The 16,184-nt window shown below is 37.8% G+C and overlaps 1 protein-coding gene across 4 annotated transcripts in view; it reads left to right on the top strand.

Annotated features, from left to right (window-relative positions):
• LOC127453988 (MAP7 domain-containing protein 1-like) overlaps positions 1-16,184 on the top strand; it is a 75,941-nt gene that overhangs the window by 25,103 nt on the left and 34,654 nt on the right. For all 4 annotated transcript variants that reach the window (XM_051720867.1, XM_051720865.1, XM_051720866.1 and 1 more), the window contains exon 2: positions 9,693-9,902. In XM_051720867.1, coding sequence (XP_051576827.1) covers positions 9,693-9,902 — 210 coding nt within the window. The remainder of the gene's footprint in view (positions 1-9,692; positions 9,903-16,184) is intronic.

The raw sequence follows: 16,184 nt of genomic DNA, 5'->3' as shown, positions 1-16,184 counted from the left end.
TTATATTCCATACTATTCATGTAATTAAGGAATGTTGTGTTGGGCTGTGTTCTGGTAATCGGAAGGTTGTTGATTCCTTCCCCAAAGGCAGCAGGCCTTAAGCCATCAACATTGTTCCCCTGAGCAAGGCATTTAAGTCCAGGTTTCTCCAGGGAATTTGTCCCTGTAATAAGTTCATAGCAACTTCCACTGGCCCAGGTCTTTTGCAGATAAATAAAGATTTAAACATTTTCTCCATGGCTTAACTGTAAATGGAGGGCACATTTAAAAGACTAGGCACATGGATTAGCTTGTGCCCTAGGGCAAGACACTAAACCTTGCTTCAGCGGGGACTGTCCGTGTAGTGAAAATGTACAGGTATGTCACCTTGGATAAGACAACATCAGCTCAGTGAAGTGGAAAAGACTGAACCTTTTCCCTTGCACTTTGCCTATAGAAAATGTGTCCCCTTTTAGCTCCTCTCTAGTCTTTCAGCCCACCTTGTTGCCTCATAAATAAATACAGCAAGATAATGTTGATAACCTGGATGCATTGCTACCAGATGCATAAAGAGGAATCATTAAATCGCTCATTTGGAGTCATTTACTAGTTTTCCCTTTGAAAACTCGGTCACAAAGAGTTGTGCAATAAAGGTTGTGCAATCATTTGTGCCTTTTTTTACACCACAATAACTGCAATATAATCAAAGTGCAGAATCTTCTACATATAACAGTATGTAGTACTGTGTAATATATATTAGTTGAAATTTCATGCTATTGTCTGTAGGGGGCTAACATTTTATGTATACAACCCAGATCTGTGTGACTTTTTTTATGCTAAATGGCTTTTTTCATATCATGTCAGATGTTCTAATACTATTTTTAGCTCGACATAAATAATGCAGTGCATGGCAGCATTTACTTAGTTTGTCACTGAACAACTTGCAGTGCCAGTACCTAAAGTGAGTTAAATGGATTAGAAAGTCAAATCTTGCCATAGGTAGACTTCAGGGTTAAAGCAATATTTGAGTTGAAGACCCCATCAAATCAAAATTTTAGTGCATTTATTGGTTTTAGTCCATGTGTAATAGCGTTGAGGCCAACTATATGCTAGTGTGCCCTTAAAGTTGACCAAATAAACCTTTTAGCAGATTTCGCATTCAAAATGTAGTCGTTCTCTTCAGGGAAATTGGAACAAAATATCAGTGACTAATGTTGCACTACACGGATCTATCTAGAGAGATCAAATGCTCTCTAGAATGCAAATGTCCCTCCCCCTGCCACTGCATATTTAAAACAAAATCCCTTCAGTACATGAGGTTCCGCCTAAACTTCCTGTTTCAATAGGAAATACGTCAAGACAGGAAAGAAAACATCAATCATCAGGCAATTTCATGGGGTCTTAAAGTTGTAAGTTTCAACTTCCAAATATTAGTTGCTCTAAAACTTACAAACTACCCTCATTCAGGATCATACTGCCTAATCCAATTGTCCCAGGGGAAAAAAAGTCCACCGCTGATGTTTTTTTTTTTTTTTTTTGTCAGGATGAATCTTCTGCCTCATGGCATCTGAATAGGCATGTTGATATGGAGACAACACTACTGTCCCTCTGAGTAATCAGAATCAGAATGAGCTTTATTGCCATGTATGCTTACACACACAAGGAATTTGTCATGGTGACAGAAGCTTCCAGTGCAAAGAAAATGCAACCATATATACATACATACAAACATATACATTTAAACATATATATACATATAGTGACATAAAAATAAAAATATAGCAGATAAATAAAAAGGGAAATATACAGTAGAGCAATATTATTCGAACAATAATATTCGAACAGAATATGTAAAAAAATATAAATGAAATATAGATATAAGTAGGAATGGATGGATTGAATATTGCACATGGTTGTGTTGACTAAAAGGAAAGTATTTGGGGGCAGTTTTAACTGTTCACGAGGTGGATGGCCTGAGGGGAAAAAACTGTTCCTATGCCTGGCTGTTCTGGTGCTCAGTGCTCTGTAACGCCGGTCAGAAGGCAACAGTTCGAAAAGGAAGTATGCTAGGTGAATGGGGTCAAGAATGATTTTCCCAGCCCTTTTCGTTACTCTGGATGTGTACAGCTCTAGCAGGGTGGGTAGGGAAGCACCAATAATTCTCTCAGCAGTCCGAACTATCCTTTGAATTCTTTTGATTAGTGGTCGACTGATAAGGGTTTTTAATGGCCGATGCCGATATCCAGAGAGCAGAGTGGCCCATAGGCCGATACAATGCCGATATATCACACAGTTTAATATAGTAAATAACAAACATAAAATTGCTTATTTAGCACTATATTTACAAAATTTCACACAAAACATAAAAACAATATTGTATTTTAAATGGTAGATGGCAGTTTCTTCAGATTTCTGTTTAGAAATTGTTAATATATTAGGAAGAAGGAAATAACAGTACACACAGTAGTCCAGCAACCATGGATGGCATGTCCACATTAGCAATCGCATTTACTCAAAAAATATAGAATCAAACCAATTGTGCATACAGTGCATTGTGAATAAGGCATTTACTTATAGCACACGTGATGCGCTTTTAAAAAATCAGCCAAGACCTCAGAAAAAAAATTGTGGACCTCCACAAGTCTGGTTCATCCTTGGGAGCAATTTCCAAATGCCTGAAGGTACCACGTTCATCTGTACAAACAATAGTACGCAAGTATAAACACCATGGGACCACGCAGCCATCATACTGCTCAGGAAGGAGACGCATTCTGTCTCCTAGAGATGAACGTAGTTTGGTGTGAAAAGTGCAAATCAATCCCAGAACAACAGCAAAGGACCTTGTGAAGATGCTGGAGGAAACAGGTAGACAAGTATCTATGACCACAGTAAAACGAGTCCTATATCGCCATAACCTGAAAGGCTGCTCGGCAAGGAAGAAGCCAATGCTCCAAAACCACCATAAAAAAGCCAGACTACAGTTTGCAAGTGCACTTGGGGACAAAGATTGCACTTTTTGGAGAAATTTCCTCTGGTCTGATGAAACAAAAATTGAACTTTTTGGCCATAATGACCATCGTTACGTTTGGAGGAAAAAGGGTGAGGCTTGCAAGCTGAAGAACACCACCCCAACCGTGAAGCATGAGGGTGGCAGCATCATGTTGTGGGGGTGCTTTGCTGCAGGAGGGACTGGTGCACTTCACAAAATAGATGGCATCATGAGGAAGGAAAATTATGTGGACATATTGAAGCAACATCTCAAGATGTCAGCAAGGAATTTAAAGCTCGGTCGCAAATGGGTCTTCCAAATGGACAATGACCCCAAGCATACCTCCAAAGTTGTGGCAAAATGGCTTAAGGACAACAAAGTCAAGATATTGGAGTGGCCATCACAAAGCCCTGACTTCAATCTGATAGAAAATTTGTGGGCAGAACTGAAAAAGAGTGTACAAGCAAGGACGCTTACAAACCTGACTCAGTTACACCAGTTCTGTCTGGAGGAATGGGCCAAAATTCCAGCAACTTATTGTGAGAAGCTTGAGGAAAGGCTACCCAAAACGTTTTGACCCAAGTATGAACCATTTAAAGGCAATGCTACCAAATACTAACAAAGTGTATGTAAACTTCTGCCCTACTGGGAATGTGATAAAAGAAATAAAAGCTGAAATAAATAATTCTCTCTTCTATTATTCTGACATTTCACATTCTTTTCTCCCCAATTTGGAATACCTAATTCCCAATGCGCTCTAAGTCCTCGTGGTGGCATAGTGACCTCAATCCAGGTGGCAGAGGACAAATCTCAGTTGCCTCAGCATCTGAGACCACCAATCCACGCATCTTATCACGTGGCTTGTTGAGCGCGTCCACGCACAACTCTCCACGTGCCCCACCGAGAGCGAGAACCACATTATGGCGACCATGTGGAGGTTAACCCAATGTGACACTACCCACCCTAGTAACCGGGCCAATTGGTTGCTTAGGAGGCCTGACTGAGTCACTTAGCACACCCTGGACATTTCACATTCTTAAAATAAATTTGTGATCCTAACTGACTTAAGACAGGTAATGTTTTGAGTTTAAATGTATTTGGCTATGGTGTATGTAAACTTCTTACTTCAACTGTAATGGCTTAACGGACATCTGTTTTGAATGAATGGAACTCTTAAGAAAACTGGTCTCCGAACAGTTTGAAAAGCACCTTATTTTCATCGTACATCCGTATACAGCAGGGGTTCTCAACTGGGGCGGTCAAAGGATGCAAGGGGGTGCTGAGAGCAAATTAGTAGAGAGGGGGGCATTAGGTTACAAATGGGGGGCATTTATCAGTCATAATAATCAAATCTATTGTCAAGTTCCTCCGCATTAAAACATTTATCTAGACTTTGAGTATATCAGTTGGTTCTCAATTATACATGTTGGTATGCATTTATACCATGGTTCATATGATTTTGAAGTCTAGTGACACATCTGAAGTATCTGGTTTAGCAGCATCAAATACACAAGCGGAGGCACAACCTCAGCTAATGTACCTGTATGGCTCTGTAGATGGATACGGCTCAGTGCACAGAGCAGCGTGAGCGCAAAGCTCTTAAAGCTTGAGCTCTTGAAATCGCAGCTTTGCGAGAATCAGTGAGGAGCACGGTGCGAGGAGTGGAAACCATTTGAATTCGGCACAGTATTCTACATCACCACCCTTGAATTTACTATAGTAACACTAACTGTACTTTAGGCAGAAATAGATTGAAAATAAATACAACCCCAATTCCGAAAAAGTCGGGACAGTATGAAAAATGCTAATAAAAACAAAAAGGAGTGATTTGTAAATATATTCTCACTTTACCATATAGAAAGCACTACAACTACACATTATATGATGTTTTTCCTTGTGAATTTAATTGTTTTTTGAAAATGTACAGTAATTTCAAATCAGATGATTGCATCACGCACCAATTAGTTGAGACAGGGGCAATTTAAGACTAATAACAATTTGACGAGTTGAAATAACTAGGCGATGTGAAACAGGAGATGTTAAACAGGTGAGGCAATTGTGTCATAGTATATAGGGAGCCTCCAAAAACAGCCTAGTCATTCAAGAGCAAGGATCATTCGAGACTTGTCAATTTGCCAACAGATACTTCAGCAAATAATCCAGCACTTTGAGAACAATGTTCCCCAAAGACAAATTGGAAGGATTTTGGGCATTTCACCCTCTAAAGTGCACAATATAGTTAAAAGACTCAAGGAATTTGGTCAAATCTCAGTGCGTAAAGGGCAAGACGAAAACCATTTCTGAATGTGCGTGATCTCTGATCCCTCAGACGTCACTGTCTTAAAAAACGGCATTCATCTGTAATGGATATCATGAACATGGGCTTGGGATAACTTTAGTAAACCTTTGTTAGTGAACACCACTCGCCGCTGCATCCACAGATGCAAGTTAAGACTTTACTATGCAAAGCAGAAGCCCTACATCAACACTGTTCAGAAGCGCTGCCGACTTCTCTGGGCTCGATCTCATCTTAGATGGAAAGTAAAACAGTGGAACTGTGTTTTTTGGTCCGAAGAGTCCACATTTCAAAAGGTTTTTGAAAAACAAAGCCGTCGTGTTATCCGGGCCAAAGAGGAAAAGGGCCATCCAAGATGTTATTAGTGTCAGGTCCAAAAGCCAGTGTCTCTATGGGTCAGGGGTTTGTCAGTGCCAATGGCATGGATAATTTGCACATCTGTGAGAACACCATGAATGCAGACAGATATGTACAAATTTTGGAGCAACATATACTGCCATCCAGCACCGTTGTTTCCAGGGATGTCCCTGCATTTTCCAGCAGGACAACGTCAAACTACATACTGCCTGGATTTCAAGTGCATGGCTGTGTAAGCAGAGAGTGTGGGTGCTAGATTGGCCTGCCTGCAGTCCTGACTTGTCTCCAATTGAGAATGTATGGCGCATTATGAAGCACACCATATGGCAACGAAGACCCCGTACAACTGTGCAGCTAAAGACCTACATAATGGATGATTGGGGGAAATTCCACTTTCTAAATGTAACAAAATTGTGTCTTGTGTGGTAAACACTCGACTGTCCCAACTTTTTTGGAGCGTGTTGCAATCGTCTGATTTGAAATGACTGTACATTTTCAAAAAACGAGGAAATTCACAATGAAAAATGCCATGTAATGTGTAGTTGTAGTGCTTTCAATATAGCAAAGGGTAAATATAATTTTCAAATCACTCCTTTTTGTTTTTATTAGATTTTTTGACGCTGTCGCAACATTTTCGGAATTGGGGTTGTATTATCATATCACTACTTCAGCTCTATTAAATTTGTCATAGGCTACATTAGTGGAGTGAGGGAATATATATATTTTTTACAACTTCTATATATTTATATTTTTATTTATTGTTTTTACTTGTGTTTAGAGTAGGACTACTGTTTATAATTACAAAAATGCCATAGTTTGTTTTATAGATATGTTAAATCTAACCATGGTAGTGAAGAAGATCCATGCTTCCATGTGTTTACCATGGTCTTGTTAAAAATACCACTGTTAAAACTATAAAATAATTAATGAATGAATTAAATCACTTTTATTATTAGCTTCTGTCTTCACATTTTCATTTTATAGGCCCCAGATATAGCCCTGCATCTCTTTGAATTTAAGAAACGCAAGGTTTGGTTTCACATTCATGACGCGTAAGCCTGCTGAATTTGCATCGAAGTTGCATTGAGCAAATTAAGCAAATAACACACATGTTGAGTTTTGTGTTTTTTTTTTTTTTTTTTTTTTTTTCGGTACAACAAAGTCTCCGCTTTCAAATTATGTCACATAATGAAGTGGGGGGGGGGGCGTTCATCAAAAAAAGGTTGAGAACCATTGGTATACAGCCTCCAGAGGCAGCATTTTCCTGGTTTCGGACGCAGCCTAGAAGTTACACTCATGCGCCCTTGCGGATCCAGCGCGAGCCTCAATCTCCTGACAGTTTAAACGGCATGGATCGCCTACTTGGATTGTCACGGAGTGACCGTCATGATTTGTGAATGAGAGGAATTCTGATCCTGAAGTTTTTGATTCTGGCTGATGGAACACACGCTTCAGAGGAAGATAATAGATGAGTGCTCAACAGGAAGAAAATGCTGGATTTTCATGTGGTTCATGAATTACATCTGTTTAAACGAGATATCTGCATATTTGCAAACGGTATATAATACAAGTTTTATTGATATTTGCCTTTTATCATTAGAAAAGTTACAGGGAACTGTTGAGGATATACTGTTATAATATGTGCTTCAGCGGAAGATTTATGAGCGTTTTACAGGACGCTGGATCTGCTGAAGTTGTGTGAGGTTGGATTATTAAATCTGTTTAAACGAGATATGCACATATTTGCAGACGGTATATATGATATTAGTTTGATAGATATTTGCCTTTTTCTCATTAGACAAGGCAGTTAGTTACAGGGAACTGTTGAGGAGAGAGGGAGAAAGAAACAGGCGAGCACTTTAACATTATGAGCTCAAACACTTCTGCCGCGGCTCTGAAATGCAGATCGTTTAAATGAGACTGTGTTGCACACTGGTTTATTATTGTAGTAACACGATGGCACGTAACAACAAAACGAACCGTGACTGGTCGTTTACATGTCTCAGTCGCTTCACATGCAAGCAGGTGATTTTCGGCATCAGAATATCGGCAGATTTATCGGCCTCAGCGATATATCGGTTGACCACTACTTTTGAAGTCTGACTTAGTAAAAATTAGGATATTTTCGTATTTGCTAGACTGAACTTATTTTTAGTTGGTAATGTGACATGGAGCACATATTTGGTCTCTGAGCTCGTTTGCTGTAATAGTGTTTGTAATGTTTGCCACAATCAAATTGGACTTTAACCCAGGTTATCCTCTTATCAATAAAAAAAAAAAAAAAACTAGGTGATTAGCTGTCTAACTTCCACCCTGTTTTGCACAAACTCATCTGGTATGACATCACGGTTTTAAAGGTGCACTCTGTAATTTTTTTCCTCATTAAAAAAAGCTTTATTCCTAAAGAAAGTAATAGTAATTTTTAAATAAATGTATAAAATCATGAACACTCACAGTAGATGAAGACTCCAGTCATATCAGTAACCATAGAAAAGCTGTTTTATTCCACATGGAGAGGGTCCCCTCATGGGGTCTGCCATGTTGGAATCAAATGAGTAGCTGAATACTACTCGCTTAATCTTAGTAACCAACCTTGTAACTCTTTTAGATTCTGGAGAATTTTGTCTTACAGTTTTTTATAGTCTGATGTGAACAGCCCCTAAGGGCACATCCATGCTAATATATTTGCTGTTGAAAACTCATTGATTTTGCTTTGTTTCCGCCTTGCAACTACACTGGAATGGCATTTTCCTCCACTGAAAATGGAGAGTTTAAGAAATGGAATTGATTAAGCGATGACGTTAATAAATGGAAAACAGAGTTTTCAACCAAAAACGTATTTGTGTGGATGTGGCCTAAGAAACGCATCTGCTCTTGGTCAAGTTAACCCAAAACAGTCCTTTTTATGCAGGGCTTCCTTAAAACCGATCTGTTGACTAGTCGTTCAGGCAATCCACTGACTTGTCGATTTTGAAAATATGTATTTTTCCACATCCCTAGGCTCAAAACCATTCAAGCCAGATTTCCTTTCATTAGAAACTGAGGGCTCACAAGAAGGCAGACAGTTATTGAGGGTACCCCTGATTGAAGTCTGAAAGCTAACTGAGGGAAATCGGTTTTCTAAGGGATCACATGACTAGCTGAATACTACTCGTTTAATCTCAGTAACCAACCTTGTAATTGGACTCTTTCACTCTTGGATTAAATTAATCATGGCTGACTGTGAATAGTACATTTCTACAAAGGCATTGGAAATTGAAAACTATTGCGTTTGAATGATGCCCCTAGGTGTCAGTGTAAGTCTAATACAACATACTTAACAAATTACTGAGTGAACCTTTGAAGACTAAAAAAAGTATTCAACACTTAGTGTTCATTATCTCAAGTTTCAGTTTAGAAAGTGTTTAGAATAAAATTACTGTTTAATTTAGGTGTTGGGGAAAAAACAATACACTGATGCATTATGATTTGTTCACAAATGATTCTGGACCATTCAACAAAAATTCTAAATTGGAATCTTAAATTAATTATTAACAATTCTAGTTCTGTCCAGGCTGTATCGTCACGTATGTACCACAATGTATATCGTATTGTGAGGTAAATGGCGAAACCCAGCCCTACAACCAACGTTTTGCATCTTGAATTCTATATTTAGCTCCCCTCGATTAAATCCTATCTGAATGAATTTTTCACAATTGAAAGCAAATCTATAAGGGAAGAACAGACTGTTCAATGGCTTGTACTATCCAAATGTCCAAAGTCAAGTCTAATTATTGACAACCAATGAACAAATCATTGTAGGTTAAATGAGGTTCATATTGAGTTGTTTCTAGGCATGATTCTAGCTTTAGTCATAAATAGTCTGTTATGGATCATTTGTGCAAATCAAACAAATCAATCTGGATTTAATCTCTTCGGAATGCAACTGTGAAATGACTCTTCTGTGTAATTACACATCTAGTTGGTTACAGTAGACAACTACGCTCAAGTGTTTGCTGTAGTTTTGGAAGGAAGATCGACTGGTCTTTATGTCTCTGTAGCAGTGGCTCACTTTTATTTCTTCTATCTTAGATCCCCCTGCTGTTCCAGAGGCCAATCCCAGCGATCCCAGCACAGAGGAAGTCGGCACCCCCTCAAAAACAGTATCAGGTATTAAAGCCAGCACACCTACAAAGATGGATACTGAAAGGAAGTCAACAATGCCAACACGACCAGACGTCATTACAAAGTCCCCTGCAACACCCACTCCAAAATCAAGAGGGAGCCCTCAATCCAAGAAAGGTTGGTATTACAATGTGTCTCTAGGACTAGGTGCCATCTATTGTAGGATAAGGAAATTGAAATATTTGCTTGTTGTGTGAAATGTTTTTTATTTCATTGGTACTTCTGATGTAGCTGGTTTTACATGGTTTCTAGCTGGTTGAAGATGGATGTGTGTGTGTGGTCATTAGCTGCTCTAAGCTAGTTTAAGTGGTTAAACAACTGGACTACCAGATGATGAAGCTTTGTTCGACTTGGTTTGAGCAGGCTGACAACCTTGGCTTAGCTGGTGGTGACCTGGTTGAGTTGGTCAACCATGTTCCAACAATCATCCATCTATCTATCTAATTAGCCAATCATGTAGCTGCAGTGCATAAAATCAGGCAGATACGGGTCAGGAGCTTCAGTTAATGTTCGCATCAATCATCAAAATGAGGAAAAAAATGTGATCTCAGTGATTTGGACCGTGGCATGATTGTTGGTGCAAGATGGGCTGGTTTGAGTATTTCTGTAACTGCTGATCTCCTGGGATTTTCATGCACAGCAGTCTCTAGAATTTACTCAGAATGGTGCCTATGAGAAGGAGGAGGGCGTAGCCAGGCCGTGATGGAGCACGGCCAGCGCTGGATCAGCTGATTCATCTAGTTATCCAGCCAAGAGTGAGCTCTTATTGTTGTCAATACCCTATTCTGTCCCACAAAGGCAAAATGCAGTAACTAGGCCTACGCCAACAGTGAAACTGAGAAAAATGCATTTAAAGTTTTTTTTATTGTCCAACCAAATGTAGATTATTACATTTTCACACTTCTGAGCATAGTTTAGTTGAGTCAAATCTGCCTGTCACAGCACAGATACAGACTAAGACACGCAGTTACTGCAGTTTTCCTGTAAAGGGCAGTATTGTTGTTTGAATAATATTCCATATTTACCAATTTCGTACATAATATATGTAAAAATGTTTTGTCGGCTAACTTATGTTAGGTAAAAAATAAAATGCGCTTCTTGCGGTAACATCTAAATTAAATTGTTTGCTCTTTTTTTTTTTTTTTTTCTTTTTTTTTTTTTTAAATATAAAAATATCATTTCATATGACAAATTAACCTGATTACATTAGGTTACAGAAATGAACCAACAAAGTATTTTTAAGGTTATTATAGATCCTCAATTTATTATTATTATTTTTTTTTTTTACATAGGTTAGCCTATATAGTATGTATTCCTTATGGATAAATGTAAAGCCTTAAAGTAAATTAAAAGTAGTAAATTCCATGTACTACCTTTTGTTTTACCCTAATATTGGTTATTAAAGCAGGAAGAAGTTGATTCTGGACTTTATTAATATAAAAAAAAAATCTATATAGAAAATTTGGCATGCTTGAGGTGACATTTTGTCCAATCTGGCCGTCGAACTAAAACGAGTGCAAGTATGCTATAGATAGCCTACAATTACATCAAAGACAAGACCGAAAACTTAACTTGGTCAAAATTGTCTATTCTTATGCTAAACATTGCCCCTTATTTCTGAAATGATTGCTACACCCCTGATAAGGAGGCCTACTTCTGAAAATAAGCTGGTTCTGCTGTGGCTGAATAGCCATTTTTGTGTCAGATACTGCGTGTGCAGAACGAACTGATCCCCTAAATTGAATCAGACTTCAAAACTATAATTTTGTGCAATTATCAGGGTTTCCACAGTCATGGAAAACCTGGAATTATACATTAGAAAATTTAAAATTAGAATTTGCAGACAAATTTGAAAGGGAAATATCTAGGGCTGCCCCCAACCAAATATTTTCCTAGTTGACTAGTAGTCGTTAGTTTGAGCCATTAGTCGACTAGTTGTCGCACGTTTATGATATTAATTTAATTACTTAAATATATATTTTTTGGGAGGCATCAGAAAATGGTTTGAGTTCCAGGGCTGAGAAAGAATGTTATAAGCAACATTGCTAACACTGTTCTACATTACAGAGAAATAATAAATCATAATAATGAGCCTTTAAAATATAAATTTTACAAGCGCACACATGAAGCGAGCCGCAGTGACACCGGCAAAAGCGGTAATGATCCTGAATGTGTCGTAAAAACCAGCAAGGAGACTGTCTGTATATTTTGTTCATTTATTGAGGGAAATGCACATTAGGGTTGTGCCGACAGACGATGATCTTGGGGATCAGAGTGATCTCCAGTAGCTGATGCCTTTGACGATGTCAGGACGATATTTGGCTCATTTCCCTATTAATGTATTAAATTATTATTATTATTATTATTATTATTAAGCTATTATTATTATCAAATTAATATTACAAATATTGCAACACAGACGCGCTTGAAGAAACACTTTATTATATTATTAAGAACAGATGACACCGTCTATGCACATGTATGACACGCTGTTTGTACGGAGGCATGCAGTCTCATGGAACATAAGCATGTAAAATGTTTTCACTCTTTCTTTGTTTCTGTCTAATGAATTTCGTCTATGAGTGCTGCAAATGACCTCAGACATCTCAGCTCAGGAGGTGCTTTGAGTTCAGTTTGCTTTATTTCCACAGAGCAGTTCATTGTGAACGCTACTCTGCAGCCTATACATCTGTGATTAAAACATAAAATAATATAAAAACACATTCACCTCGAACCATGATTTATATTTCAGTGATTATTATCATCATTATAATTATTATTTTTACATTTATAATTGTTTTTATTTCTTCATTTGTGTAAGTAATTTTCCGCCTGCATGTTTAGACAGATATATGCCTGACGGTAAATGGAAAGGTGGTTACTTACTGTATATATATTATTTTTTTTATATTAATATATATTATATTATTGCAAAATCACTAAAGCAAGAATATTCACCGATCCCTCAGCCTGGGGGTTGCCGATGTAATTGGTATTGCGATATATATATATATATATATATATAGTGAATGAAGGAACAAAACGAATTTATTCACACACATGATGTATTTTCCCTGACAACGAAATACCCATCTGGTAGAGAATGCACGGATGAAGTAGGTTGTTGGCCAGAGAGATGTTGCCCTTCACAGCTGTTGTAAAGCCATCTTTCAAAAAGTTGAACAACACACATTTTAATTGCACTTATTTTTTCCAGTTTCATTTGAACTTTATTTTTTTATTTATTTTAACTAAAAATTCAAAGTTTGAAATCAAGGTGTCTTGCTTTATTGTGTAGGCTTAACCCTAACCCTGCTTAACGAAAATTACCCCATAGTACCACCTAGCGTGGCTAATGTTAGGCTACTTACATGTTTCAAATGATAAGCCATGTTTGAGGTTGATGAATGATAGGCGAATGATTGCCTGCAGACTTTGCATGTCACCTTCTTGGGGTCATCCTTTACCCTCTCGACATGATCCCACACTTTGGATTTCCTGCCCGACATAATTAATTACCTCATGGACCAGCCGTGTAATCAATCATGTCTGTCCGTCACTGACTGTGTGACTTCGGAGTTTTTTTTTTTTCTGTGACCAACTGACCAATCAAAACTTAGTCGACCTTGACTCTTCTCATCAACTAACGTTTGGTTGACTATTGGGGGCAGCCCTAGAAAATTCATGGAAATTTCTATTGTTAATAAGTTTTTCTAAATTTGTTTAACATTGACTAGTTATTGCTCTTTGTAAGTGCAGTTACTATAAAATAATATATATATATATATATATATATATATATATATATATATATATATATATATATATATATATATATATATATATATATATATATATATATATCTTGTAATCGTGAGTGACTTGAAAATTCCCGGCAGTTGTCAAAAGATTTGGAAAACCTGACTTAAAGTATAAAGCAATCACTCTATAATTTTGCATCTTATAGATGTCTGTTTTATGACATGTTTTATCACCATTCAGCCTCAGATTTGAAGACAGTTGTATGTTACAAGTTATTAGACCTTCTCATACTATCATTTCTGCTAAGCTCATCTTATCCAAAGAGTAAATTACTGCTGTCAAGCACAGGTTGACCTGAACTTCTTGTAAAACTGCACACTCTGTTCCTTGGTAGACCTGACAGATTCTGAACTAGACATTGACTCATACTGTATGGTGTCTGAAAGTGGAGTCACGTCTTTCCTTTTTCTCACCAAGCCAGTTGCAGTTTACTTTATCCTCATTATCTAGAAAATAAACTTTAAATTGTAAAAAGAGTACAGCTTGTAATCTGCTGCTGCTGCCAGCATACAAAATACTATAATGTAGAATTAACGACTTTAATGTCAAGCATTTTCACTGACATGTCTGTTGATGATGGCAGTATAACAAAAAGAGACATTCATATATCTCAAAACATTATTTGACATTTTTAACAGCATTCTAGCATCTGATTTTGACCAGAGATAAGCTTATATTCAATGCATAAAAATAACTAGAGCACCAGATACAGGGATTTTCAGTTCATCAAATGTGTGTGTTCTTCAGAGCTCTGGGAGATGGTTAGGTCAGTGAAGATGCACCTCTCCACTGCCTCAAACCCTTTACAATCCCTTTCTGGGTCAATATGCTGCTTTTTCTGTCTCTGTCCAATGACTCATCAATGGGAACATGGGCTGCAGTACAGTGTCTACAGCCCATAAGATTGTGCACTTCAGCTTTCTGTGCTCTATAAATATACTGAGTCAAAGTGGAGCACTAGTCATGAAGAAGAATACTGTCGTGGGTCTTATGATCATTATTAATAAACTTCTTTTGATTCATCAGATAAGAGATTCTAGACTTTTTGGGTCATGAGATTAAGACTCAATGGCCATTTAAGTTAGTGCACTGTTTTTTAATGAGGAACTTGGAGTTAACTGGTTTGAATGTGTCATTAGTACACAGCAATTAGCTAAGCTGTAGTCTGCACATCACAGCAGACTATTACTTCTAGGGTTAGGTGTCACTAACAAACTCACGATACGATACGTATTGCGATACACACAGTACACGCACTGAGAACTTTATTAGGAACACTATGGTCCTAATAAAGTCCCCGATGTGGTCTTCTACTGTTGTAGCCCAAACGCCTCAAGGTTCGACATGTTGTGCATTCTGATATGCTATTCTGCTAACTACAATTGTACAGAGTGGTTATCTTAGTTATTGTAGCCTTTCTGTCAGCTCGAACTTGTCTGGCCATTTTTCGTTGACCTCTCATCAACAAGGCGTTTCCGTCTGCAGAACTGTCGCTCACTGGATGTTTTTTTTTTGGTTTTGGCACCATTCTGAGTAAACTCTAGAGACTGTAGTGCGTAAGAATCCCAGGAGAAACAGTTACAGAAATACTCAAACCAGCCCATCTGGCACCAACAATCATGCCACGCTCCAAATCACTGAGATCATCCCCATTCTGATGGTTGATGTGAACATTAACTGAAGCTCCTGTGTCTGCATGATTTTATGCATTGCACTGCTGCCACACAATTGACTGATTAGATATTTGCATGAATAAGAAGGTGTACAGGTGTTCCTAGTAAAGTGACATAGAGTGTATGTCATGATTCAGTATATTGCAATACATTACAATATCAAAATTGGATCGCAATGGAAACTGCACCAAAAATGGGAGAAAGAACCAGTATGTCCGCAAGAGAAAGAGTGAATAATGCAGGTTCAGTTTCAAGGTCTCGTGGGCTTCAACAAAGCGGCTCTGACCGCACTGAGAAATGCCGGTCTCAAGAGTTATTATTTATACGACCTGCTTCTTCATTATTAAAATGTTGGAGATGATATGTATAAACAAACGGATTAATAAAAATATTGATATACGTAGGAATCTAAAGTATCAAAACAATACTGTGAGAAAAAGAATTGTGATATTTCGATCTATGCCTGTCTTAATTACTTTTGTGAAAGGCGTAACAGTAGTAGTCATAATGTGTTAAGTCATTAAATTAGGTTCATAGGGTTCTGAACATGTACAGACAAAGAGTATTTTTACTTCAGCATCTATTAGCTGTACAAGAACATCTTTCTCCTATTATGATTAAGTTAGTAAGTCATTAGAAGGGTTTTTATTTTCCAAAGCAATTTATAGCACTCTTAATTCATAGACAGTACACCTGGAAAAACCAGGTGTTAAGTGCTTTGCTCAATGTACAGTGGTGATGAATCATGGATAGGCTTTTCCAGGGTTTGAACCTACAACGTTTTGGTTACCAGCCCGGTTCTTACCACTAAGCCACACCATCATTAAAAATGGGTTGAGCTGGCATAGTGTTTTCCAAAGGAAAAACGCCTCAGACACTGATAAATGCTAATCTCAAAGGACTG

The sequence above is a fragment of the Myxocyprinus asiaticus genome, chromosome 16 (genome assembly GCF_019703515.2).
Source record: "Myxocyprinus asiaticus isolate MX2 ecotype Aquarium Trade chromosome 16, UBuf_Myxa_2, whole genome shotgun sequence".
Lineage (NCBI taxonomy): Eukaryota > Metazoa > Chordata > Actinopteri > Cypriniformes > Catostomidae > Myxocyprinus > Myxocyprinus asiaticus.
The sequence above is the reverse complement of the archived record's forward strand: the minus strand, read 5'-3'. Positions and strand labels throughout refer to the sequence as shown.